The sequence below is a fragment of the Oryzias latipes genome, chromosome 6 (assembly GCF_002234675.1).
Source record: "Oryzias latipes chromosome 6, ASM223467v1".
Taxonomy (NCBI): Eukaryota; Metazoa; Chordata; class Actinopteri; order Beloniformes; family Adrianichthyidae; genus Oryzias; species Oryzias latipes.
In genome coordinates this window covers 30,819,398-30,843,100 of record NC_019864.2, presented here as the reverse complement: position 1 = coordinate 30,843,100, position 23,703 = coordinate 30,819,398, and the positions used below count along the sequence as shown (strand labels likewise).

Below are 23,703 nucleotides of genomic sequence, written 5' to 3'. Positions count from 1 at the left end.
GTGTCTTAATCACTCTGTCATTCAGTTCCGCATGTGTGGCACTAAACGGAGAGCATGTCTGTGCAGCCGGCTCACCTCCTGCGCCGCCCGCAACACCAACATGGACGGGGTAGACGAGTGGGGGTTACAGTCCTGGTCGGGGGGCCCTCATGCATAAACATCTGCTGCAGACCGAAGGAATAGTCTTGCTTCCCCAAATATTTATGCAGCATCAGTTCCTTTATTCTCTTTTGGCTCCTTTGCTGTTTTTCTCCCATTTATGTTGTTGAAACCTTAAATAATAGACCTGCACAATGGCCGTCTTCTGTTTGAGCAGCAGATGGAGAGTCAGAGACTGTGTTGCTCTTCTTATTGGTTCTGTGTTCTGGTTTGGATCCTGTTCTCACGCCTTCTTCTCGTTCTGCTCAGCCATATTTTCACATGAATATTTACTCCGTTTTTTTGCCAGATTTGTGTCTCAGTTTCTTTAGTTTGTCATTTAATCATTTGCTTGCTCTTCTTTTTAGTTTGTGTATTTACGCTTTTTTGCAGCCTTTGGATCCTAAAAATACAAAAATCAGAAGATCATCAAAAAAAAAAGTATTTTGTGAAAAAGTCCTAACATTCAGTATAAATAAACTGGGCTTTTAGTATTGAAACTGAGCCGTCGTACAAAATGAAAAAGGGATTTTCCTCACGGAACAAGGGTGCAGCGGTCTGCCGTCTAAAGAGCAGGTAGTAGTTCAAATCCTAGTCCCACATGTGCCTCTGGTGGGTCGGGTTCGGTAAAGTCACCCCCAACTCAGACAAAACAACATTTCCATGCGATAGGAGCCTAAAGTGACCAGTCTGAGGAGTATAATCCTAATCTGATTATTAATTGATAAAAGATGTGAAGGATTTAGCAGCAAAGAATCTTCTCTCAGGTCTTCATCAAACAACTTCTAATGTTTTCTTTCCTGAATAGCAGAATAATATTTCATAAAAAGTGATTTTTAGGATCAAAGTTTTTGTCTTTTTGTTCTTTATTTTAATTTAACAGAACTTTTTAAGCCCCATCAAGCAGAGTTTTTTGCACACGATCTACAGTTAATGAATCAATTTGCATTTTATTTAGATGTAAATCTTTATTTTTGCGTGAAATAAGACGTCTGCATGTGGAAGGACTTCAGTTTCCTCAAATTTTAACTTTAACATCCAAACATCAGCTGATTCTGTAAAAACAAGATTCAGATGAAATCTGTTTTGATTTGATTTGATTTTTTGATTTGAAATGGTTTATTTCAAGCAAATTAAGTAGAAATAATACACAACAGCAATATAAACATCAGTTATACATTCATACAGTAACTAATCAAACTTAGGATAATTAGACATAATTAATAAATATTGCTTGAAAGGGAGTGGAAGGAAGCGAATTTATATAATCCCACCCCGTTATACTATAACCATTTTATTACATGATTTATCAATATCCGGTTCCCAGTTTTTATCAGACAGAATTAAAAATCATGAGATATCGATAAAGCACATGACAAAGATGAATTACTTAAGTATTACGTCAAAAATAACTATTTTAGAAATCAACATGGCAAATGCAGATCAGTCATCTGAAATATATGCAGCTTATGTTACTTATAAAAGCCATTCATATGAATAAAACATAATACTATATTATTAAAGCAGACAACACTACTTCAGGAATTTTCATAGCAAAGATTTCATCAAGTATCAAAAGTTAAAAACGTGCAAAATTATGCTACATTAGGAAAGATTTTTGAATCAATTTATCAAGTTTTGGAGAAAGTGTAGTAATATCATTAAAAGTCAATCAATTTAACAAGTGATTAATCATTTGTTTTACTTTTTTTTAAATATTTTTTTGTATTTTTTTTTTTTTTTTTTATAATAAAGAAATGCTGTAGGGGAAGAGTAAAAAGGGTCCATAACTGTCGAATTGTACAAGCTTGGTATTTCTTCTTTTACTGATAACAGCCGATTTTCTTGGTTTAAACAGTTAATAGTTTTCTTCCATGTTATGTCTGCAGACATTAGATTCAGGTCCACATCCTTCTTCAGCTGATATCAGCGACGGTGAAAGTTGAGGTCAAGTTGTCTGCAGGTCAGAACCCTGCTGTTATTCAGGTTACGTTAAAGTGATGAATCCACGTGTCATATTTCTTGAAATTATTTGGCTCTTTGGTTTATTACTCCATGTTGTTTCAGACAACCGTGATCAAACACTTTTCAAAGTCTTTCATGGTGTTCACAACCAGAACCTTGGACCGGTCCTCTGGACCGAGCGGTTTGACGTAAATCCTGCAGCCTTTAACCCAAGTGTTCTCAATCTGCTTACGCTTCCTGAGAAGACGTGCATGTTTTGAGATTTCAGCATTCCTTCTGGTCAGATGGTCGTTTAGATAAGCAGCCGAACCTTTCAGTTGTTTCCTTTGGGTCATCAGAGCTAGCTTGGGTTTGTGATTCACAAACCTGATGAGGATCGCTGGTTTATCCGTCTCCTTTCTCCTGGGGAGCAGGTGGCAGGTCTCGATGGTATTGAGATCCAGGGAAATCCCTTTAGATGTGAGAAATGAATGTATTTGCTGTTCCAAAGACACTGCACCGATCTCCGTATTGGCACTGCTAGCTACGCTAGCGCTAGCATTAGCAGTGCTAGCTCGAGGCTTGATTGGTACTCCAGTGAGAATGACATTATTCATCCTTACTTGCTGATCCACATCGTCCAGTCTTTTCTCCAGAATCTCGACCCGGTTTTCTCGCTGCTCGTTTTGAGCCCGAAATCTTCGGAACTCTTCCATCATTTCCCAGAGTGGCGTTAGCTTAGCCGACACTTGATCCATAAAACTTTTCAGCGTTTCTTGAATAATGTCAAGAGTCTTTTTGAGATCTTCATATTCCTGGGGTTTCTTCAGGGGCATGGTCAGCTCTCTTTTTTGAAAATCAACCTTTTAAGTAATTTGAAGATAGTTGTATTCGCAGAGAGGCACGCCACGCGTCCTGCTGTATAACCCGGAACCGGAAGACTGTCCGGGTTTTCAATGAATAGACGATGCTCTAATCAACATTTGACTTGATCAATAGGACTTTGTTTGGGAATAACTTGTCTATATTAACATTATTTTAATGTTTTTTTCTGAATATATTGTCAGAGTTCAGAGTCAGAGACGACAATCGGGGGGTTTAATTTTTCTTTCCTTTTGTCGTCCCGATACGTCTTGAGAAGCTTCTTTTTTCAGGACATGAGCAGCAGAATGTTTGAGGAGCTCAAAGAGCCCTTCTGTCTGCTGTCGCTGTCTTTTTCCCTGAGTGGGGGCTTTTGAATGAGGAGCCTGGAAGTAAATTTCTCCTTTACCTGTGAAATCTAGGGGTTGTTGGTGTCAAAATGAAGGTTTTTCAGGAATCTGCTTTGTTGTACTGTCAGGCAGAGGATCTATGGCGTTTCTGCAGGAATCTCTGCTTTCTGCTGCAGACAGTTTCTGCACATAAAAGTCAGCCTAAGCACGACACTCGTGTGTGTTCTCCGTGTTATCGGATCCGTGCTGCTTTGCAGCAGTGAGGGAGGCTGCAGGCGGCTGCGTAATGCCGTCTCAGCTGTGCGGCAGCGTGCGATATAAACACACAGACAGTGGAGGCGGCGGCGGCTGCTGCTCAGGGTCTCTCGATTCCATTTCATTCAGTGGATGTTACTGTGTCCCTCCTCCCAAAGCTGTAAACATACCGCCTCATCACAGAGACTATCTTTGAAACGTTTACCTCCGCTGGTTTTTTACTGGTGCTGCTGTTCTGACTGTGGGCGCTGAACTATCTGTGTGCAGAAGGAAACATGTCAGAGAATGTGGTCTCATTCCAATCCTTCAAACTAATCTATTTAGTTTCTGTCGACTCTAATCCTACTGAAGGATAATCTAAGAGAGACGGGTTCAGAAAACATAAAAGCTTGAAGTCCATCTAAAGAACAGAAATTCAGAAACAGAGTTTTGCAGATGAAGATGGATGTTGTTGTGTGAACAGAAGCTGTCAGTGTGTAGTTAAATGACACGTTCACACACGTAGACTGATAGAACAATAAATGAGGCCAAAAGTGGATGGTAAAGAAACAATCTACATCACCTCCATACGTTGGTAAATATGTGTGAATGTGTGTAAATGTGTCACACTGTCGTACAGTGTTAATGTATTCATGTGTGTGACTGGGTGTTAAGGTGTGTATTTGTGTGTGACTGGGTGTTAAGGTGTGTATTTGTGTGTGACTGGGTGTTAAGGTGTGTATTTGTATGTGACTGGGTGTTAAGGTGTGTATTTGTGTGTGACTGGGTGTTAAAGTGTGTATTTGTGTGTGACTGGGTGTTAAGGTGTGTATTTGTGTGTGACTGGGTGTTAAGGTGTGTATTTGTGTGTGACTGGGTGTTAAGGTGTGTATTTGTATGTGACTGGGTGTTAAGGTGTGTATTTGTGTGTGACTGGGTGTTAAGGTGTGTATTTGTGTGTGACTGGGTGTTAGGGTGTGTATTTGTGTGTGACTGGGTGTTAAGGTGTGTATTTGTGTGTGACTGGGTGTTAAGGTGTGTATTTGTGTGTGACTGGGTGTTAAGGTGTGTATTTGTGTGTGACTGGGTGTTAAGGTGTGTATTTGTGTGTGACTGGGTGTTAAGGTGTGTATTTGTGTGTGACTGGGTGTTAAGGTGTGTATTTGTGTGTGACTGGGTGTTAAGGTGTGTATTTGTATGTGACTGGGTGTTAAGGTGTGTATTTGTGTGTGACTGGGTGTTAAAGTGTGTATTTGTGTGTGACTGGGTGTTAAGGTGTGTATTTGTGTGTGACTGGGTGTTAAGGTGTGTATTTGTGTGTGACTGGGTGTTAAGGTGTGTATTTGTATGTGACTGGGTGTTAAGGTGTGTATTTGTGTGTGACTGGGTGTTAAGGTGTGTATTTGTGTGTGACTGGGTGTTAGGGTGTGTATTTGTGTGTGACTGGGTGTTAAGGTGTGTATTTGTGTGTGACTGGGTGTTAAGGTGTGTATTTGTGTGTGACTGGGTGTTAAGGTGTGTATTTGTGTGTGACTGGGTGTTAAGGTGTGTATTTGTGTGTGACTGGGTGTTAAGGTGTGTATTTGTGTGTGACTGGGTGTTAAGGTGTGTATTTGTGTGTGACTGGGTGTTAAGGTGTGTATTTGTGTGTGACTGGGTGTTAAGGTGTGTATTTGTGTGTGACTGGGTGTTAAGGTGTGTATTTGTGTGTGACTGGGTGTTAAGGTGTGTATTTGTGTGTGACTGGGTGTTAAGGTGTGTATTTGTGTGTGACTGGGTGTTAAGGTGTGTATTTGTGTGTGTTGTATTTGTGTGTGACTGGGTGTTAAGGTGTGTATTTGTGTGTGACTGGGTGTTAAGGTGTGTATTTGTGTGTGACTGGGTGTTAAGGTGTGTATTTGTGTGTGACTGGCTGAAACATCACTAAAGTCCCGTCAGGACGTCCGTCTCCCGCTCCGACTCATCAGCCTGTATCCAATCACAGCTCGCTGCATCTTCCCCTCAGCCAATCATGTTTGAGCGCTGAGCTGTTTCTTGGATCCATTGTTCTCCTCTTCCTCGTTCTCCTCGTCCTCCTCCTCCACCTCCTCGTCCTCCTTCTCGTCGTCCTCCTCTTCCTCCTCCCCCTCGTGCTCCTCCTCCTCGTCCTCCTTCTCCACCTCCTCGTCCTCCTCCTCATCCTTCTCGTCGTCCTCCTCTTCCTCTTCCTCCTCCTCCTCATCCTCCTCCTTGTCCTCCTCATCTTCCTCCTTTACGTGGGCTCTGGTCCTTCCGGACCGTTCTTCTATCACCAACAGTTTGGACTCCAGAGGATCTTCTGCCGTTCTTCAGACACGTGAACCAAACATTTTTCTTTTCAATCATAGATTTATTCTGAATCTTTAGAACTACACCAGCGTGCTCCAAGCAGTTCCCTGACCGACACCTCAAACAGGCAAAGATGTTGCCAAGCTTGAACATATGAAACCATTGAGGTCCAACTAATCGGATGCTCTTTGACTGAACACCAAGGCTTTCTTTCTTCTCCACCTGAGTCCTAAAGCGGTGCCGACTTGGACAGCTCTGCTCTTTGGGAGTAAATGTGGTTTTTCTATGCGTCCATTCAGACTCAGAGATCCTTCGGATGAGTCCAGGTTTATTTGAGAGTTTTTGCTTAAAGCCTTGCAGACCAAACAGAGCATAATTAAAGGTGAGCAGGGAGACACCTGAGGAGCATCTTTTCCTCCCCCCATCTTAAAACTATTTTTCTCCCAGAATGAGATATTGATCAAAAGCTTCAAAGTCATGCGAGGCGCCATCAGCAGCATTTCTGCTGGTAGACTCCAAGTGGCTCTGCAGACACACTGCTGTTTCAGAGGGAATCTGGAAGAACCGACGGCTAGTTTGAGGATTTGAGATGAAGATGGAGATGATTTCAGAGCGTTTCCATCAACAGGATGGTTCAGAGAGGATTCTCCTTCATTAAGGCTTCTTTTCACACTGAACATGTGGAAAACTCTAATGCAGTTTAATGTTTGACCACAACGTTGGTTCCCAGCATGACGTTTCTGAGCATCTCTGTGATCTTGGAGACACGAGGAGGGGTCCACATTGATCCGTTTCTGAATTAAATGACCGGAACGGTCTGTGTCGCTTCCATTTGACTATTTCAGACTTTTATTACGTTTTCCTAGAGCTGTGAGTCCCAACAGGAAAGAGAAGCCTGACAGATTACTCTGAAATGGGATTTGAGTGAACACTGTAATAACACAGGCTTGTTTTTTAATAAAACACAATAAGTAAGCTGCCAAAGACATGAAAAGCAGGGGCTGTGCGTGGGAGAAACTTCAAACTCCAGTCTCCATTTGGGATCAGCTAAATTTTCACTTTACTAAAATCACGTCTCGGCCCGAAAAAAGCAAAAACCAGTGGCGGACATATTTTTCGACAAGCTGTTTACTACGAAAAAATTCAGCAGAAGGGAAAATCTCAGTTGGAAACCACTCAAATTTTTATAAGCTCAGTCCTCCCAGGCTTGATTTTCAGAACTCGACTTAATGAACTGCAAATCCTGACAAATCCTGGGAAGGAAAAACATGCATCTGCCCTTATTTCTCCACAAATATTCCCTCTTCAGCTTGTGCCATGGTTTCTGCTCCTGGAAGCCAAACAACGTGGGACGGACCTTGTCTTTTTCCTGACTGGTTCATGAAAACTCTTGATTTCCCCTGACAGAGAGGCCGGAAGGACCGACGATGGTTCCCTGGTGTCTTTTTAAAGGCCGCAGACTGGAAATAGGATTGGAGGCGGATTCCTGCCTCCGAGTTTCCCGTATTCAGGCTGTGTGTGTGTTTGTGTGTTTTTGCAGGTGACCTTGTGTCCCGAGCGATGCACCATCTTCAGCCACTCTATATGAAGAACCACAGCAACGGGACTCCCATCCACCAAAAGAGCAGTGCCATTCACTGGGCTCCTGAGGCCATCTACACCCTCTGCTACTTCATGCACTGCCCCCACCTGGAGTGGGAAAATCCCAACGTGGAGCCCTCCAAGGTTACCTTACAGACAGAGAGGTGAGGACCAACAGGACGCGCTTTCAGATCTCAGAAAATCTGCTAAATAAGCGGCTTAATAGACGTTTTTCACTGTGGAGAAAACGTTTTCCGGAGATTTCATGGAAAAACTCGTTTTCTGAACTTTCTGTTTTTGGATGTAAAGCAGGACCACAGTGGAAAACCTTAAGCAGATTGTTAGAAACACAGAATAGTCAGGTGATGCAAATGTGTTTTAATCTTTAGACCTTAAATCCCCTAAACATCAAAATGCCAGACGGTTCTGAGCGGCTGCCGACCCAACTGGGATCATGTTCTGGCTCGTGTTTACATTTACGGGGACAAAGCCGGCGCTCTTTTTAATTCTGCCATCTGAGCCGGGCCTGGCTTGAAACACTCCCCACTCTCAGGTAGATGCTCTGACGTGAACCAAATCCTTCTTTATTCCCAGATTCGGTTCTGTGGGACGGAGGGTGCTCAAAATCTAGGCCCATATCATCAACACCACACCCCCATGCTTGACAGTTGTAGTAACACCGTTGTGTTCTTTGTTATTTATTTTTCCTAAATAGCACCATCTTCAAACATTTTCATGTCAACACCAGTGCAGAAGGTTGCAGGTTTGGCTCCTTGTTGGTGTGTTGACATGTCCTTTAAATTAGAGCTGAACGAGGGATTGAAACAAACCAGTCTGGTATTGATTGGTCCATCAGACTCGCCTTTATCGTGTCCTTCAGGGAAGTGTAAAATGATTGCCTTTCTAATGTTCTCAGGTTAGAAACAGCGACTTCACTGTGAGGGAAGGGGGAGAGTTTTTGCAGCTGTGCAGCGTCTGCGCAGCTGCAGATGCTTTGCAGCAGCTGCTGTCTCTCCATAGAACTGCAGAGATTCTGCTGCTGCAAACATGCATGTCTGCAGACTCTTCTGCAGAACTTGTTTGGTTCTGGATTCAGACCCAAAGAAGGACAAAAGGTCCGCTTGAGAAGGAACCTGTTCCTCAGGATGTTCTGCTGGTCTTGGAGGAGCATCCGGTGGAAGCAGGCTGTGATCTCAGCCCCATCAGGCTGCTACCTGCTCTCTGCATGAGGGCTTTCATTCTGCTTTGAGAAATCCTGCAGACGCAGCGGCTGCAGTTGAACTGTTAATCTGTGCAGAAGATAGTAATTCATGATATTTATATTTATTTATTATCGAAGTTCAAACCAAAATTATAAAATCATTAAAAAATAAAATACAAGTTTTCTAAATATTGTCTTCTAATGGAAATTATACTTTTTTTGCTGAAAGCTGCAGCTGACTTAAAACCTCAGGGTCAGGGCTTGATTTCCGGTCCCGTGGTTTTCTGAAGCTGACCTCCACACGACCTGCAGTCTGTGCGTTGATACGTAACCGTGCACATAAAAGCCTTGTACGGAAAGTAAAGGAGACGTCATGTGCAGATGAGTCCATGGATGAATGACGAGCACGTTGCTGAGGGCTTAGAGACTATTAGAAAACATCAACGCGAGTCTTTCAAAGCCAGGGTGGGAATTTCTACACATTCAGTCGTGCATTGGTGAGCCTGCTTGGTTCCTCACCTGCAGTCACGAGTTGTCTTGTGGTTCTGACTTTTCCTTCTCTCCCCTTTACCTCCATATTGTTCAAACCTGCATCTTCCTGCACAGCATGCAGCAGTGAGGAGAGGAGGAGCGGCAGGAGGCCAAACAGCAAAGATACAGACACGTTTTACTATAATTAACTTTAGGAGTCGATCATCAGATGTTCAGGTTTCTAGGCGTTCTCATTTTATTGACAATGTAGTGATTGTCATTTGTTGTTTTCCTTCTACATTAAAAATGTCAAGGTTAGCAAAAAACTAATTAAAATCTTTGAAAAATTAGGGGAAAAAACAACGTTCTGCAAAGCTTTGTTGACTAAAACTGCGACATTTCTGCAGAACCTCGGTTCTGCGTCAGCCTTCTACCAGAAGCTTGAAGCATCTGTGTGAGGAAAAACCCTGTGTTGGGGTTCTCCTTCCACTGCCTGAAGGCTGCATGAAAACATCACTTCAGCTCTGATTCTGCATCCTACCGCAGACCGACTTCATGGAGGATTTTCTCAGACTTTAGCTGAAAAATTCCAGCCTTTTTTGCCTCCGATTTATTTAAGGTGAAATGTTCTCGCCTGTCTCTGGGTCTGTTTAATTTCTCCAACTGGGTTCATCCTGTTCTCAAACATCCAGAGCTCCTTCCAGGATCTGCCAAATCCAAAAATGCAAATTGCGAGTGTCAGGCGGGTTTCTCCTGGTGTCTGAGCACACAGAGTTCTGGGGGTGATGGAACTAACCTGTGCCTCTATCTCCCCCTACAGGCCGTTCCTGGTGCTGCCGCCTCTCATGGAGTGGGTGCGTGTGGCCGTGGTCCACACTGAGCACAGGCGCAGCTTCTATGTGGACAGCGATGATGTCCGGCAGGCTGCCAGGCTGCTGCTGCCCGGAGTGGACTGTGAGCCTCGCCAGCTTCGGTACGGCTGCGAGGAGCGTGCAAACCTCCTCCTCTGCAGCACACAGAAAACACATTTATCACACAAACAACCCTTTTTTCACATATTTGCCCCCTTTGCTGCTGCCTGGAACATCAGGCCTGCACGTCTGGGGACGTTTAAGGGTTTTGAACCATTAACCCGCTCTGTGAATCTGTGTTTATACGTTGCCCTTCAGAACGGATGACTGCTTCTGCGCCTCGAGGAAACTGGATGCTGCCTCTGCTGAGGCGAAGTTCCTGCAGGACCTGGGCTTCCGTATGCTCAGCTGCGGACGCACGGATTTAGTCAAGCAGGCCGTCAACCTGCTGGGGCCGGACGGAGTCAACAGCATGAACGAGCAGGTTAGACGCGCTGTCAGCACGCTTAATAATGCAGAAACGGGCTCGTTCACACTCCCGTGCTGGCACGCACGCGGCCCGTGGAGGCTGAATTTAATGCGCTCGTGAGCAAAAAGGCGGCGGTAAATATTAAATCTTCCTCTGGCTTGTCTTTCTGCAGCTCTGCTGCCAAGCCGCTCTGCCTTATACCATGACTGCAGCTCCAGAGCGCTAAATCATCTGAGGAAACCGCAGGAGGAACTCATGATTCTCCATGAGAAAAATCAATATTTAGTTGGAGGCGGATCTTTGCAGAAACTTTCAGACACAGTCCGGAGCTGACTGTCATCCTCCTTTACCCACAGGATGTATTGATGGATCTGCTCCACTGTAAAAATCCCATCAATAGCAGGACTTTGCAGTCAACAAGTTAAAACAGGACTTTCAAGGGTAGATGTCTGGATCAGAGCAAAAGTTCCGGTCAGTTCCAGGGAAAACTCATTTTTCTGTCTGTGTCCCTGTGCAGGGGATGACGCCGCTGATGTACGCCTGCGTCCGTGGAGACGAGGCCATGGTGCAGATGCTGCTGGATGCAGGCGCTGACATCAACGGCGAGGTCAGTCTGCTCTCAGCGCTTTAGTCATCGAACCCGCGTCCGAGCAGAGGAGGATGGAGAGACATGACATTTACTTGACAGGATCTAATGGTTGACACGCAAAGGGTCTAAAAATGAAAACGGATGAAACCAAACCTGGAAGCTCATCTGTTCTATGCCTGATTTCATTTCAAACACATAAAAAACAAAGACTGTGCGACTCCAAGAGCACAAAAACAAACTCAAACGTTTCATGGCTTCAGTGCAAGCCTCAAAATCCTGACGTGTCCCATCTGTGGTTCTGTCCGTCTTCATTATGGAACCAAGTTCTCACACATTTGTTTTCTGCATCTGGATTTCATTCTGCTTTAAAAAATCTAAATCATCCTTTTCTTTTCTAAGCAGCTGCAAAGATGAAGTCAGTAGTTTCTGATTCAAATTATTTGATAATATATTTTGTAAAACTGCGGCTCCTGTGGGTTTTCTAAATGTTACGCTGCTTCAGACTGGAGTCGGTGTTTCCTTCCTCTACAGTGGTGTTGCTTCTGTAAAAAAAACAATTATTCTCAGATCAATGAACATTTGCATTGAAGGGTTCTCGTCCCAGGAGACCGACGCCGGTCAATTCTGATCTCACTCCTTAAAATCAAATTAAAAAATTTCTTTTCTGACTTTTACAGACAAGAAAAAATGTCTTTAACTTTAAGCATTCGGTGGGTTCTTGGCCAGCTAAACGATGCACTGCAAAAGGGGAAACCTGAAAATAGAAAATGGTAGTGAAAAGATCTGTGCATGCAGCAGCAAGTTATTTTAACTGACTTATAAATCTTACAATCAAATATTGAAATCCAAAACCAAGAAGTTTAAAAAGGGAAAAATCATTTTAAAAAGCCAAGCGGTGGATAGAATGACTGAAAATTAAATGTTCTGCAGCTCAATAACAATACAGCCCAATGCTGTTATTTACTGGTTCTATTCAATTTAGTTTTATTTTATTAGTATAGCCCAAATTCACAACAGCAGTCGTCTCGATGGGCTTCGTCCCGGTAATTGAAAAGTGAATCAAAAGGATCATGAATACATAGAATTCAATAGGATAATACTAAACTTTAAACAGACTAAACTAAACTGGACATCCCTGTCCTTTGACCCCCCTTTTCTGTAAGGAAAAACTCCTGAAAAAAACAGAATCTGGAAAAAAAACAAGAAACCTCAGGGGTGTCCACATGGAGGAGGGATCCTCCCCCAGGACAGACAGGCGATTTACCAGAACTCTTAGAGAAGAATGAACTTATCTAAATCTACAACTACATATATAAAGTTCAGCAAATGAGCTTCATCCAGTTGAAGTTGGGGGACGGCTGGGGGCGCCCGACGAGCCAGAGGGGGGGTCCATGGCCAGGTGTAGGTGTAGGAGCAGAGACGAGGTACACGGTCAGGAACAGGAGCACGGATGAGCCAACTGGAATCTGGAAGCACTCCCACTCACCGGGGGGGGGGGACAGTACATGAATCTTCTAAGCAAATAGTTTGCATTTTTGAGTTTTCATGAACCTAACTGTCGTTTATTTTGATTACAGTGATAAAAAAACGAGTGTATTAAGTAGAAAAGACTAGTTTAAGAACAAAATCAGGATCTATGTACAAGTTGGCCCACTTATTCTAAGAACATAAATTCAATGTTTTGTTTCTAAAATATCTTTTAGATAACAGGTGTAGAGCAAAGAGAAGATAAAACAACTTCAAAATATCTTAAAGTATAAAAGCAAGTTTTGAAATCTTTGTAAGAATTAAATATTTTGCATTTTTTTAAAGTCTGACTGACATCAGATCTTGTCTTCCGTCTTTAAAGACCGATGAAAATTGTGTTTTTGATGTTAGTAACAGCATTTTTCTCATGATGGAAGAAAATGATTTAAGAATGAAACTACGTTTCTGTTTCTTTCTTTAAACCATGATGGATCAGGAGCAGAAAAAGCTCTATTTGTGATGCAGCCACTGAAAGGGGCGGGGCCAGAGTCTCCCAGCTCCGCCCCTTTCTGATCGTCCACCTGCAGACCAACAGATCCACGAACGTCTTTGTTTTCCTGGTCTGAGCTGGAATCTGGATCAGAACTGGACGGTTGGATAGATTTGATGTTGCTGCCATTTTTGTTGCACCGCTAATGTTAAGTTGGGGGTGTGAGGGGCTGTAAGCTAGGGGGCGAGAGTGAAAAACAAAGGGATGATGGGAAAATTAGGGGAGCTAACAGTCCCATGCGAGAGTTTCTGACGAGCTGCTGCCGCTCTGCAGAAAATATGTCTGAAAAAATGCCACAGGCTTTTGGATTTTGGGCAAAAACGGCAAAATCGTAATTAAAAGAGCACTGGGAACGCTTTCACAACAAAGAACATATAGTTGGAGAGACTTCCAGCCAGAAGACAGCTGGATGATGATGATGATGATGATGATGATGATGATGATGGTGATGATGATGATGATGGTGAATCAATGAGGCCAAAACTCAACGAGGAATCAGGGAGCTCATCCTCTTTAACAAAGTTTACTCCATTTCAACTCATTTTTCTCCTCATTCCTCCACAGTTGTGCACATTGTTGTATTTTCTCCTCGGTACCATCGTTGTGTGTCGGTTCCACGGCAGCCTGAGGTGAACCTGGGCCTTGTGGGCTTTTCCTGCATGGCGGTTCCATCTGCTGAGCTTCGATCAGAACCGCAGCGGATAGATCCGTCGTTCGTTAGAGGGTGGACGCAGGGACGGGACGTCCTCTGCCTAATCACCTCAGGCTCCCTGTGGGGCTTCCAGTCGCCCCCCCCCCCCAAACCCCCCATCATCCTCGTGCTCCATTGTAATAGTTTTAATCGCTTGCTGTCTCTCTCTCCCCCCCTCATCTTTCTCCCCCCCTTCCCACCCATCCGCCCCAACCTGTGTCCTTCCCCAGGTGCCAAACACAATCCACAGGCACCCCTCAGTCTTTCCCGAAACGCGGCAGGCGACATCCCTCACCTTTGCCGTGTTACATGGACATGTACCTGTGGTGCAGGTAGTGACATCATCGCTTGCCTCATGCTGTCAGTCATCAAAGCTTCTCTCATGTCTGTCGGTTCTCAATGAATGAAACGCTCAAACAAACAAACAAACCCAGGGTTACCCTGACCTTTGACCTTCGGTAAAAGGCCCGGCTCGCATTCGGGAAGTGGAAACTCTGCAGCCTAATTGTTATCGAGCTGGTCCCACGTAATTCAGTTTGGCCTCTAAGTGTTTTTCTGATCTGTAATGGGGAACGGTCATGTCACACTCGTTTGTGAGGACAGCAGATTCAGTTATGATGCACGCAGAAGAAAATCCAGTTATGCATCTCTGTTTGATAAGAAATGGAGATTCATGTTACGCATTTCAGTTTGGATCTGACGTTATCTATTCGGTTAGAAAAGACTTTCCAGACGGATCAGAACCGACCGTTTCTGGAAGAATCAAAGATGTGAACATAAAGGATGCAGCAGGTTATGGGAATTTTCTGAACGCTGTGCCCCCCCCCCCCCTCCCCCCACAGCTGCTTCTGGATGCCAAAGCCAACGTGGAGGGTTCCCTGCAGGACGGGATGGAGAACTACACGGAGACGCCGCTGCAGCTGGCTGCTGCTGCAGGTAGGAAGACACGCCGCCTCAGACTTCATCAGCTGATCCTCACCACCAGCTGATGGCGCCTGACTGCCTGCAGGCGCCCGCCACAGGTGGAGATGCGGGCGGAGCAAGAAAAACCCCAAAGTTTTCCCTCAAACGTTCCTTTTTCTGGGTTCCTGAAACGTCGTACCTGTGTGGGGTTTTTTTGCAGGAAACTTTGAGTTGGTGAGTTTGCTGCTGGAGCGGGGGGGTGACCCCATGGTGGGAACCATGTATCGCAACGGCATTTCGACGGCGCCTCAGGGGGACATGAACTCCTACAGCCTGGCTGCGGCCCACGGGCACAGGTACCGGGACACACTGTTGGCATCAACATTAAAGGATGCTATCGTTTTATTTCTGTTTATTTTATATGTATACTTTTTGGAGGGGGGGGGGCATCTTTTTCACAAATAACTTTTTTAAGTAAGGGGGGGTGTATCTTTCCCTCTCATATGATGAATTGATACATAAAAGATTTAACTATATGGATACAATGGAGTCCAATTCTTTTACCTCAATGGAAACAAGCTATTTATTATTCATTTGGTATTTAAAACTATAAATCAAAATATCTTTTAACAGAGAATTTTATTTTTCTTACCGGCAGTTTTTATTTGAATGAGCAAACAAAACATCTATAAACCGTAACCGCTTCAAACATCAAACCTGCATGTTGGGTCTGTTAAACCGTTTTGTTCTGTGTGGTAAAAAAACAACAAAGAAAAGTGTGTCATATTAATTCAATCAGAGATTATATAGAAACTGCACAAAAACAGACATCTCTAACTGTGCTTCACCTTCAGCCAATTGGAATGAATCTGACTCTGCAGAACAAGCTTTTTGTTTTACACCTTTTTACCAACGGAACCTTTTTTGTTTCTGCGGTTTTGAACTTTACTGCTGAAACTCTCAGTACTAGATTTGATCGTTCGACTCTTATCTATGTTTTTACATCATTTTTTTAATATATGCAAACAGAGTTTAAAGAACCATTTTAAAAGGCAAATGTTTATTTTCTGAGTGGAAAAATGTTTTCCAGCAATGTTTGTCCTTTTTATTGACTTAGTAACAAAACATTTTGAGTTTGTTTCATTTCATTTCCTGGTATTTATGCATTTTTATTTAATTCTTCAGAAACTTTCATAATTTAATCTTAAAGGATGACAACATTTTTTAACAAGTTAATTTGAGGAAACTATGGTTAGAAAACAGTAAAACAACATAAAACCTAAATGTTTAGTTGTTCGTCTGTTTTGATTTATGTTCTTTGTAGAGTAAATGTGATTAATTTGTATGTTTTGTTAAGTATGTATTTATGAGCAGATATTGTTATTGTTGTTGTATTTTTTTAATGAAAATGTTCCAGAAAAAGCATTAAAACCTGCATGGTTTATGTGTTAATTTGAAATAAGTGTTGGATAGATAATGAATTCCTTTTAGATAAAGATTTTGTCAGGAAAAGTCTCCTGATGACAGGATTGAATATTTTTAACCCACATAACATGTTTAGAATGTAAAAAGAAGCGACTTCATGAATAATTTATGTGAAAATGAGGTTGTATTTTTTGTATAACAAACTTCCATTTGCTAAAGATCTGTAATATTTAGTTCTATAACTGACATTACCGTCATATTCCTACATTTCATACGTTGCTGTACTTGGAGAGGAGCCGTAAACCTGTGAAAGAGCCTCCAATGCAGCAGCTAATCTGTGCAGATTAAGCAAACCAACGCTTCTTTCTGCCTCTCTCATCCTGCAGAGACGTCTTTCGTAGACTCCTGTCCCACACAGACAAAGGAAAAGCAGATGTTTTGTCCCTGGAGGAGATCCTGGCTGAGGGTTCCGAGCCGGAAGGTGGAAGTCCGTCTCACGCTGAACAGATCCGATCCGGAAAAGCCAAACTCAAAGCCCTGAAGGAAGCCATGTACCACAGCGCTGAGCACGGACACGTGGACATCACCATCGACATACGCAGCCTCGGTGCGTCCTGGGAAGGCCTCCGGCGTGCAGCTCTGAGTGGGAAAGCCTCTCATGTGGTGTCTGAACTGCTCCTCAGGGGTCCCCTGGACTTTGCACACGTGGCTGGAGTCTCTCCGGACGTGTTTCCATCAGCACCGCCGACCCCTGATCCAGGGTCTGCTGAAGGAGTTCAGCTGCATCGATGAGGAGGAGTACACGGAGGAGCTGGTCACGCACGGCCTTCCTCTCATGGCCCAGATCCTCCGGGCCAGTAAGGTAAGGGAGCATGAAGCAGCAATCTGCCCTGTTTTCTGCCATAGTGTGAATGGAAATGTAGTTCTTTGGATGTTCAGACTAAAGTCGGGTGATCTGCTGACGGAGACGTGGTCCATCTTTGGGTTCACTCCGACGGCAGAACTTCTGCTTCAGGATTGCATTTTCACAGGACATGAAGTCGTTCTGAATTCTGCGGCATGGACAGATGATTTTTTTCGCCTCCCTCTTGCTCTGCCTGTGTGTTCAGAATGAGGTGATCAGCCAGCAGCTGTGTGTGATCTTCACCCAGTGTTACGGCCCCTACCCCATCCCCAAACTGGTGGAGATCAAGCGGAAGCCAAACTCGCGTCTGGGTGAGCTTCAGCTTTTTCCTCAGACTGAGCTCATGGCGATGGCGATCATGTTGGTGTTGCTGCAGAACAGTCTCAGCGCCATCTACTGGAGGAAACTGGAGTTAAGGGGGAAAAAAAAGATTTTCTGGCCTTCTGTCTTTCAGATCCTCATTTCCTGAACAACAAAGACATGTCAGATGTGACCTTTTTGGTGGAGGGGAAGCCTTTTTATGCCCACAAAGTCCTGCTCTTTACTGCGTCTAACAGGTAACATGTGAGCTTTCAGAATGTGAGTCGATTTTATGGAGCTGCTGAAGTCAGGAAGATGTTGAAAATGTCAAAAAAAAAAACATTTTTAGGTGTTATTTTCCTCTCATGGATGTTGAGTGAATAGAACCTAAAAATGGTGACTGTTTTGTCTGTTTGTCTCTTTGTTGCTTATTTTTCTCCCTTCTAGGTTCAAATCTCTTCTCGCAAACAGACCTTGTGGGGAAAACACGTGCATCGAAATAAGTAACGTCAAATACCACATTTTCCAGGTGAACAGCATGTTTTTTGACCTCCGCACAGGCTCCTCCCCCCTGCAGAGTGTCTGTCTGTCTGTAACGGCTGTGCTGTCTTTGCAGCTTGTGATGCAATATCTGTATTTTGGTGGGACAGACGCTCTGCACATCAGGAACTCCGACGTCATGGAGGTTGGATTGTTCATAAAACTAAAAAGTCTTTTGCTGAGGTTTTTCTCAGGCTCGTTTTGTCTGTAACATGTGTGAAATTTGAAATAGAGCACGCAGTGACATGACTGAACACCCTCTGCCGGTAAGAATTCAATTAAAAGCCTCGTTTGCTAAAAACGGCAGGATCTGATTTAATTGACGTCTCTGGAAAAACCAAAAGCTTGAAGTTTGAAGGAAATGTTGCACCTAAATGGCTTTATGCAAATCTTTTGTTTGAAAATGTAGAATATTGTGGACATTTATACCCATTATACCCTTATCTTTTTTTAAATGTAGCTTTTATCAGCAGCCAAGTTCTTCCAGCTGGAGGCGTTGCAACGACACTGTGAGATCATTTGCTCCAAGAACATCAACACGGAGACTTGTGTCGAGATCTACAACCACACCAAGGTAGATAAAACACTGCAAACCGTATTATTTTTTTGCCATCTCTTTTATTTTGTAACTGTTTCCCCACCCGTCCAGTTCCTGGATGCCCCAGACCTGGCGTCCTACATCGAGGGCTTCTTCCTGAAGAACATGGTCATCCTCATTGAGCTGGAGCCGTTCAAACAGCTGCTGTACGACACGCCGGCCGACAGCCCGGGCGCCGATGTCCTGCAGGCCCTGGAGAAAACCCTGGCCATCCGCATCCGGTCCATCCACCTGTCCTCGTCCAAAGGCTCCGTCGTCTGAGGTCGGAGTAACGGCAGTGATCACCTGCGTCTGAGCGAGATCGGTTTGGAATCCCGGACATCCTGGACACGCGTGTGTTAGCAGTAGCGACATGCTTCTTGTCATCTTAGCACAGATGGTTGCGTTTGTCTGCCTTCTTCATTTACTTCTAACACGACTGTCCTTCGGTGGCTCTGCACGCCTCAACCTGCCAACACCAGGTATTACAGTAGCAGATGAGCAGAGCTGCTGTGATGAGCCATCAGAGGATGAGAGGAGGAGCCGGGGACGCTCTGCTGGAACAGGGAACCTGCGTGTTTGTCAGTCCGACGTGGATCCGGTTTTTCCTCAGAGCCAAACTACAACAAATGAACAGCAGGACGTTTACAGGAAGCTTAACAGGAAGAAGAACTTTTCTTTTTTCTTCTCTACTATGTAAATTTTGTTTATAAAAATAGAGAAATTGATCATGTAAGTTAATGTAAATATATTCCCATATTTTTTTCTCGTGTGTGACTGAACATTGATGTAAAAACAGGAAACTCCGCTTGTACATATCTGTGTTTAAATGTTGCATGTCAAAGAAGTGACCGTCTCCATTTTTAAATGATCGCTTTCCCTCGTTTTGCCGTCAGAGTGGGTCTAACTTCTGCACCACTTAGGCTCATGTCCATCCTTTCAGCCTTGAAATAAAAGCAAAATGCTTCCAGCTGCTTTCCAGAAGTCCTGGGATAGTGAGGCTTCTGCTTCTCTAAAGTGTTACAGCAAACAGGAATTTGCTTCTAGTTGTATTTGATGCAGGCAGAGACATTGACGATGTGGTGAAATAAAGATGGCTTCCCTGCTTTTTTGTCTTCTGCAGTAAAAGGTCAGATCTCAGCTGGGAGGTGTTTTAATGTGGCACCCAGCAGTGCAGATGCCTACAGATCCACACAGCCTGGAATCTGTTGAAAAAAGTTCAAAAGAGAATCACAGAACACACAAAAAGGAAATACAATCCTATCAAATGAAAGTCTGTGTTTGTAACCCTAATCCTTGCAGTTCTGTTGAATAACTTCACCTTCAAAATGAATTTAGAAGGAAAAGGTTTTGATTGTTTATTTTAACAAAACAAAACAGGCTTTTCACAGAATCTAGCGAGCCAAACTCAGCTGAGCCTCATGAAAGAAGTAGAGCCTGAAACTGGGTCATTGAGCAGAACACTGAGCCAGAACACAACCAACCATCTACAAAAGCGGCAGCCAGAACTTCGGAAAGGACAAATGAATGAATGACACAAGAACCCATCTGAACTGTGCAAAAAAGGGATCCGAAAGCCAGAAAACGGTGTCTTTAAACCAAATATGCTGGGACATCCATAAGGATGGACCACCATGGAAAAGAACATCTTCCTAAACAGTGAAGTGACACATCAGAACAAATGAGAAGGTTTAAAGAAGAACTTTTCCAGTCTGTTGGAAACTTTTTCCACCAGAAAAAAAGTCTCAGTTCCACTTTAAAACCCTTTAGACATCGAGCGAGGAGCTTCAGAGAGTTCAGTTCAAACAGAGCTGGCTTCAGAACAACAAAGAGAAAGAATTAAGAGGAAAAACCAAGAGAGGCTTGAAGAGAAAACAGACGTGGCTTTGTTTTCTTTCACGGTTCCTTTGTGCAGATCAGGCTGGAAGCGGATCAGTGAGGTCTGTGTGTGGTCACTCTGCAGCCCCCGTCACAGGAGAGGTCCTCTGCTTCTGCTGCATCAGTGGATTGGAAAAAACCTTATGCAACACTTTGTATTAAAAAAGTGGGGGATTAAAAGGCAGCTTTCTGTCGTTTTTTTTAACGTGACATAATTTTGGGCAGCAGGAAGCGGCTCTGTTTGTCAGATTGGCTGAGATTTGTCCATCTCCAGACCTTCTGCCTGGATTGCTGGAGCCAAACGCACACAGGTGAGGGTTTGAGGGGTCTCCAGAGTCTCACAGGTGAAGTGATTCTGTTCAAATCATCAGAGTCCATCCAGAAGTCCAGCTCTTCTTGATTGTGCTCATGCAGGCCTTTGGCTTCCTGGTTGAAGTTCATTTCCAATCAAAATGAAATGAAGCCGACTGCAGTTCATCAAGTCACCACTAGGATTTTTACACAAACCAATGTAGGGAGCAGCGGGGGCTGGGATCACTCCTTCTCTGGCTCTGGGATTTGTTGGCATGACACTCAAAAAAACTTTGGGCTCCGGAGGGTGGGCATTCCTGCCCGGGGGGTGGGGGCACTGTCTGTTTGGGGGAGGGGGGCGTTAGGGGCCACTGGCGGGTCCTGAGAGGTTTTATGGGTTGGGGTTTTCATTGAAACAGTCATGGGCAGCCCTGACTGGTTGGTGCCTGACCAGAGCTCTAGCTGGCGCGAGGCTTAGTGCCGGGGCCCTGGGCTGTCTGGGGGAGGGGGCTTGTGTTGGGCCCCCTGGCACGGTGGGAGGACTGTTCTCTGGCTGAGCTCGCTCCTTGCTCCTGGGGGCCCCTGTGACGCTTCCGCTGGCCCTGCTCTGGGTGGCAGACGTCGGACACACATTTACCTGAACACAGGTGTCAGCTCACCTTTGCACTAACACCTTTGCGTGTTGGAATGATATGCCAGACACGTGTTTGTTTGTTTGTATGCATGTAAGTGTGTGTGTGTGTGTGTGTGAGAGAGAGAGACATGTAGATGTATTCTGTATGTGTTGACATGTTTGTGTGTTAAGACATTTGGTATGTTTATAACATTTGAGTGTGTCTGCAGCCGCACCATTTAGATTTTAGACTAACATCTACACCTGACTGCAATGATGTTAAACCTCCAGCTTTGTCATTTCCCCCCTCGCCTATTTCCTTATTCATCCTCCAACTCCTTTAACCCCGCCCCTTTTGTAGCCTTGTCGCTCACCTCTGACATCTGACTCTCTCCTTCTCTTTTCTCTTTTTCTGTCCGATTGAACAGGAAATGGACACTCATAATTAATATAACAAATCCAAAAGGGGTTTATACAAATACGCACCTCGTGTGTCTGAAGTTTCATAAACCCCCTGTGGTAACAGTCATATCTGTCCAACACAAGAGGCCATCAGCTCTGATCTGTTTGCTCAAATTTGACGTGTTCAGGTGTGGCAGCTGATGGGATTTTAACTTTAACAGGTTCTTCAAATTCCTGCTGTTAGCAGAAAAAGTGTCATTTTCTGCCCTCGTTCTCACGGGGGGGGGGCTGCAGCTGCTGTAAATTGTGTTGATTTCTGTTATTTGCTCTTTTTTTGGAAAGTGCAGACTTTTGAAACATCTGAGGGTGCCGGATGGCACTTTATCGTTTTGTTCATTTCCTGTGTTTCTGCCTTCCAGCCATCACCAGTGAACACCTGTAAACACCTCCCAGTCTCACGAGCGGCTCGCTCTCGCTGCTTTGAATTTCTTTTCCGTGTTCATGTTTCTTTGAGTGCTGTGTGACCTTTCAGAGAGATCTGCATTCGTTTTCTGATGGCTGGATGTCTGTGCTCAGTGGAAATGACACAGAAACGTTTGACGTCCTGCAGAGCAGCACACACCTTTTGCTGCAACCGTCCCCTCATTTAGACGCACATAGACAGTCCCACAGGTGTGGAGTGACACCTGTCTCACTCGCTGTGGCCAACCTGCTGTCAGATGTTTCAGAGGTTAGCTTAGCCTCTAAAGACACAAGAGGGTTGTTGACATTTCTGTGTCTCTGCTGCTTCTTCCTGTGTGTTTTGGGGTCCAGGGGTCTCGCTGGTGAAATGATAGTCCTGTGATGAGCCAGCTGAACCCCAATAAACTCCCAAACTTTCTCTTGGATCCTTCCGCATTTTCCAAATCCTCCACTTGTTGAAGACGACATGTTTGGGTGGAAATCTGCACTGAAGACACTTTCTGAGGATAAAAGCTGCCTCTGTCCTGATGGAAAAGACGCCATCACTCCCCAGCAGTCCAGAATCTCTCCGGTCCCGGCCTCCCGTTCTACTTTTTGTCCGTCTTTCTGGATTCATTTACCGTAAAAGTCTCACTCCAATCATCTTATGATCTATTGAAAAGCGTTCCCACTGCTCTTTTAATAATGATGATGCCGTTTTTAGCCAAAACACAAAAAAACTGTTGTTTTCTGCAGTGCTGACAGGACTTCATTAGAAATTCACCTCTGAGTTGTGGGCAGCACTTTTGGGGCAGAGTGAGCCCGTCCCTGCTTCCCGACATCCTTCTGCTAATGCGCTCTCCAACTAGCTTGCAGCTCCTCAAACCCCCCAACCTAACATTAGCTATGCGGCCGCACCGTTTCGATCCAGATTCCAGCTCAGACCAGGAAAACAGAGACCTTCATGGATCTGTTTGTCTGCAGGTGGAGGATCAGAATGGAGCAGAGCAGGGAGCTTGTGGCCCCCCCTCAAAAATAAGGTCTTTTTCAAACAGCTTTTGTCCGTCTGCTCCCGATTTACAACGATTTCAATAAAAAAATACTCAGATTTGCAATTTCAAGCATCATTTTCTTCAGAAATGTTCTCCATCATCAGAAAAACGCAACAATAGGAAGTTAAAGACGCCAAAAACCCCGTTTTCATCGGTGGGTTTGCTGAACTCATGCTCTTCGTATGAAAGATAAAAGCACTGACAGTGATCACATGAAGATTTTTCTTTCATGTTCTGCAGATCCCTTTTAATATTTTTTTTTGGAAACTGTTGCCAAACGCTCGCCCCCTTTTGAAATGTGGGCATTTGCAGCAGGGGGGGGGGGGGGGGGACAGCAGTTGCCAAGGAGTCCCCATGGTTACAGCCGCTCAGAGTTTGGAATGCTGCGCCCTGTCAAAGGCTGAAAGCTGCCCTGACGTGCACATACGTGCACACGCTCACATGAGGCCCTGAAGGTGCCGTCATCCAACAAGGTTCCCTCCTGAACCCGAGCTTCCCAACGATCCGTCCTCGGATCATTCGGGAACCGAGAGCTGCAGCAGGAAAAGGATTTTTCTGACGATCATCGTAATGAACGGAGCTGTTGGAGGAGGTCACACAACCACCAAAAACATCACACAACCACCAAAAACATCACACAACCACCAAAAACATCACACAACCATCAAAAACT

At 44.4% G+C, this 23,703-nt stretch overlaps 1 protein-coding gene across 2 annotated transcripts in view; it reads left to right on the top strand.

The window, feature by feature from the left end:
- LOC101160653 (ankyrin repeat and BTB/POZ domain-containing protein BTBD11-B) overlaps positions 1 to 19,461 on the top strand; it is a 75,845-nt gene extending 56,384 nt beyond the window's left edge. Inside the window, exons 3-17 of one of the 2 annotated variants that reach the window (XM_023956121.1) lie at positions 7,375 to 7,579; positions 9,908 to 10,060; positions 10,257 to 10,422; positions 10,925 to 11,014; positions 13,935 to 14,036; positions 14,547 to 14,640; positions 14,828 to 14,963; positions 16,419 to 16,639; positions 16,716 to 16,894; positions 17,142 to 17,247; positions 17,391 to 17,493; positions 17,684 to 17,765; positions 17,853 to 17,921; positions 18,237 to 18,350; positions 18,426 to 19,461. In XM_023956121.1, the coding sequence (XP_023811889.1) occupies positions 7,375 to 7,579; positions 9,908 to 10,060; positions 10,257 to 10,422; positions 10,925 to 11,014; positions 13,935 to 14,036; positions 14,547 to 14,640; positions 14,828 to 14,963; positions 16,419 to 16,639; positions 16,716 to 16,894; positions 17,142 to 17,247; positions 17,391 to 17,493; positions 17,684 to 17,765; positions 17,853 to 17,921; positions 18,237 to 18,350; positions 18,426 to 18,635 (2,030 nt within the window). In that variant the 3' untranslated portion in view covers positions 18,636 to 19,461. The remainder of the gene's footprint in view (positions 1 to 7,374; positions 7,580 to 9,907; positions 10,061 to 10,256; positions 10,423 to 10,924; positions 11,015 to 13,934; positions 14,037 to 14,546; positions 14,641 to 14,827; positions 14,964 to 16,418; positions 16,640 to 16,715; positions 16,895 to 17,141; positions 17,248 to 17,390; positions 17,494 to 17,683; positions 17,766 to 17,852; positions 17,922 to 18,236; positions 18,351 to 18,425) is intronic. The other variant, XM_023956122.1, reaches the window with a different exon arrangement.
- Positions 19,462 to 23,703: the final 4,242 nt, after the last annotated feature.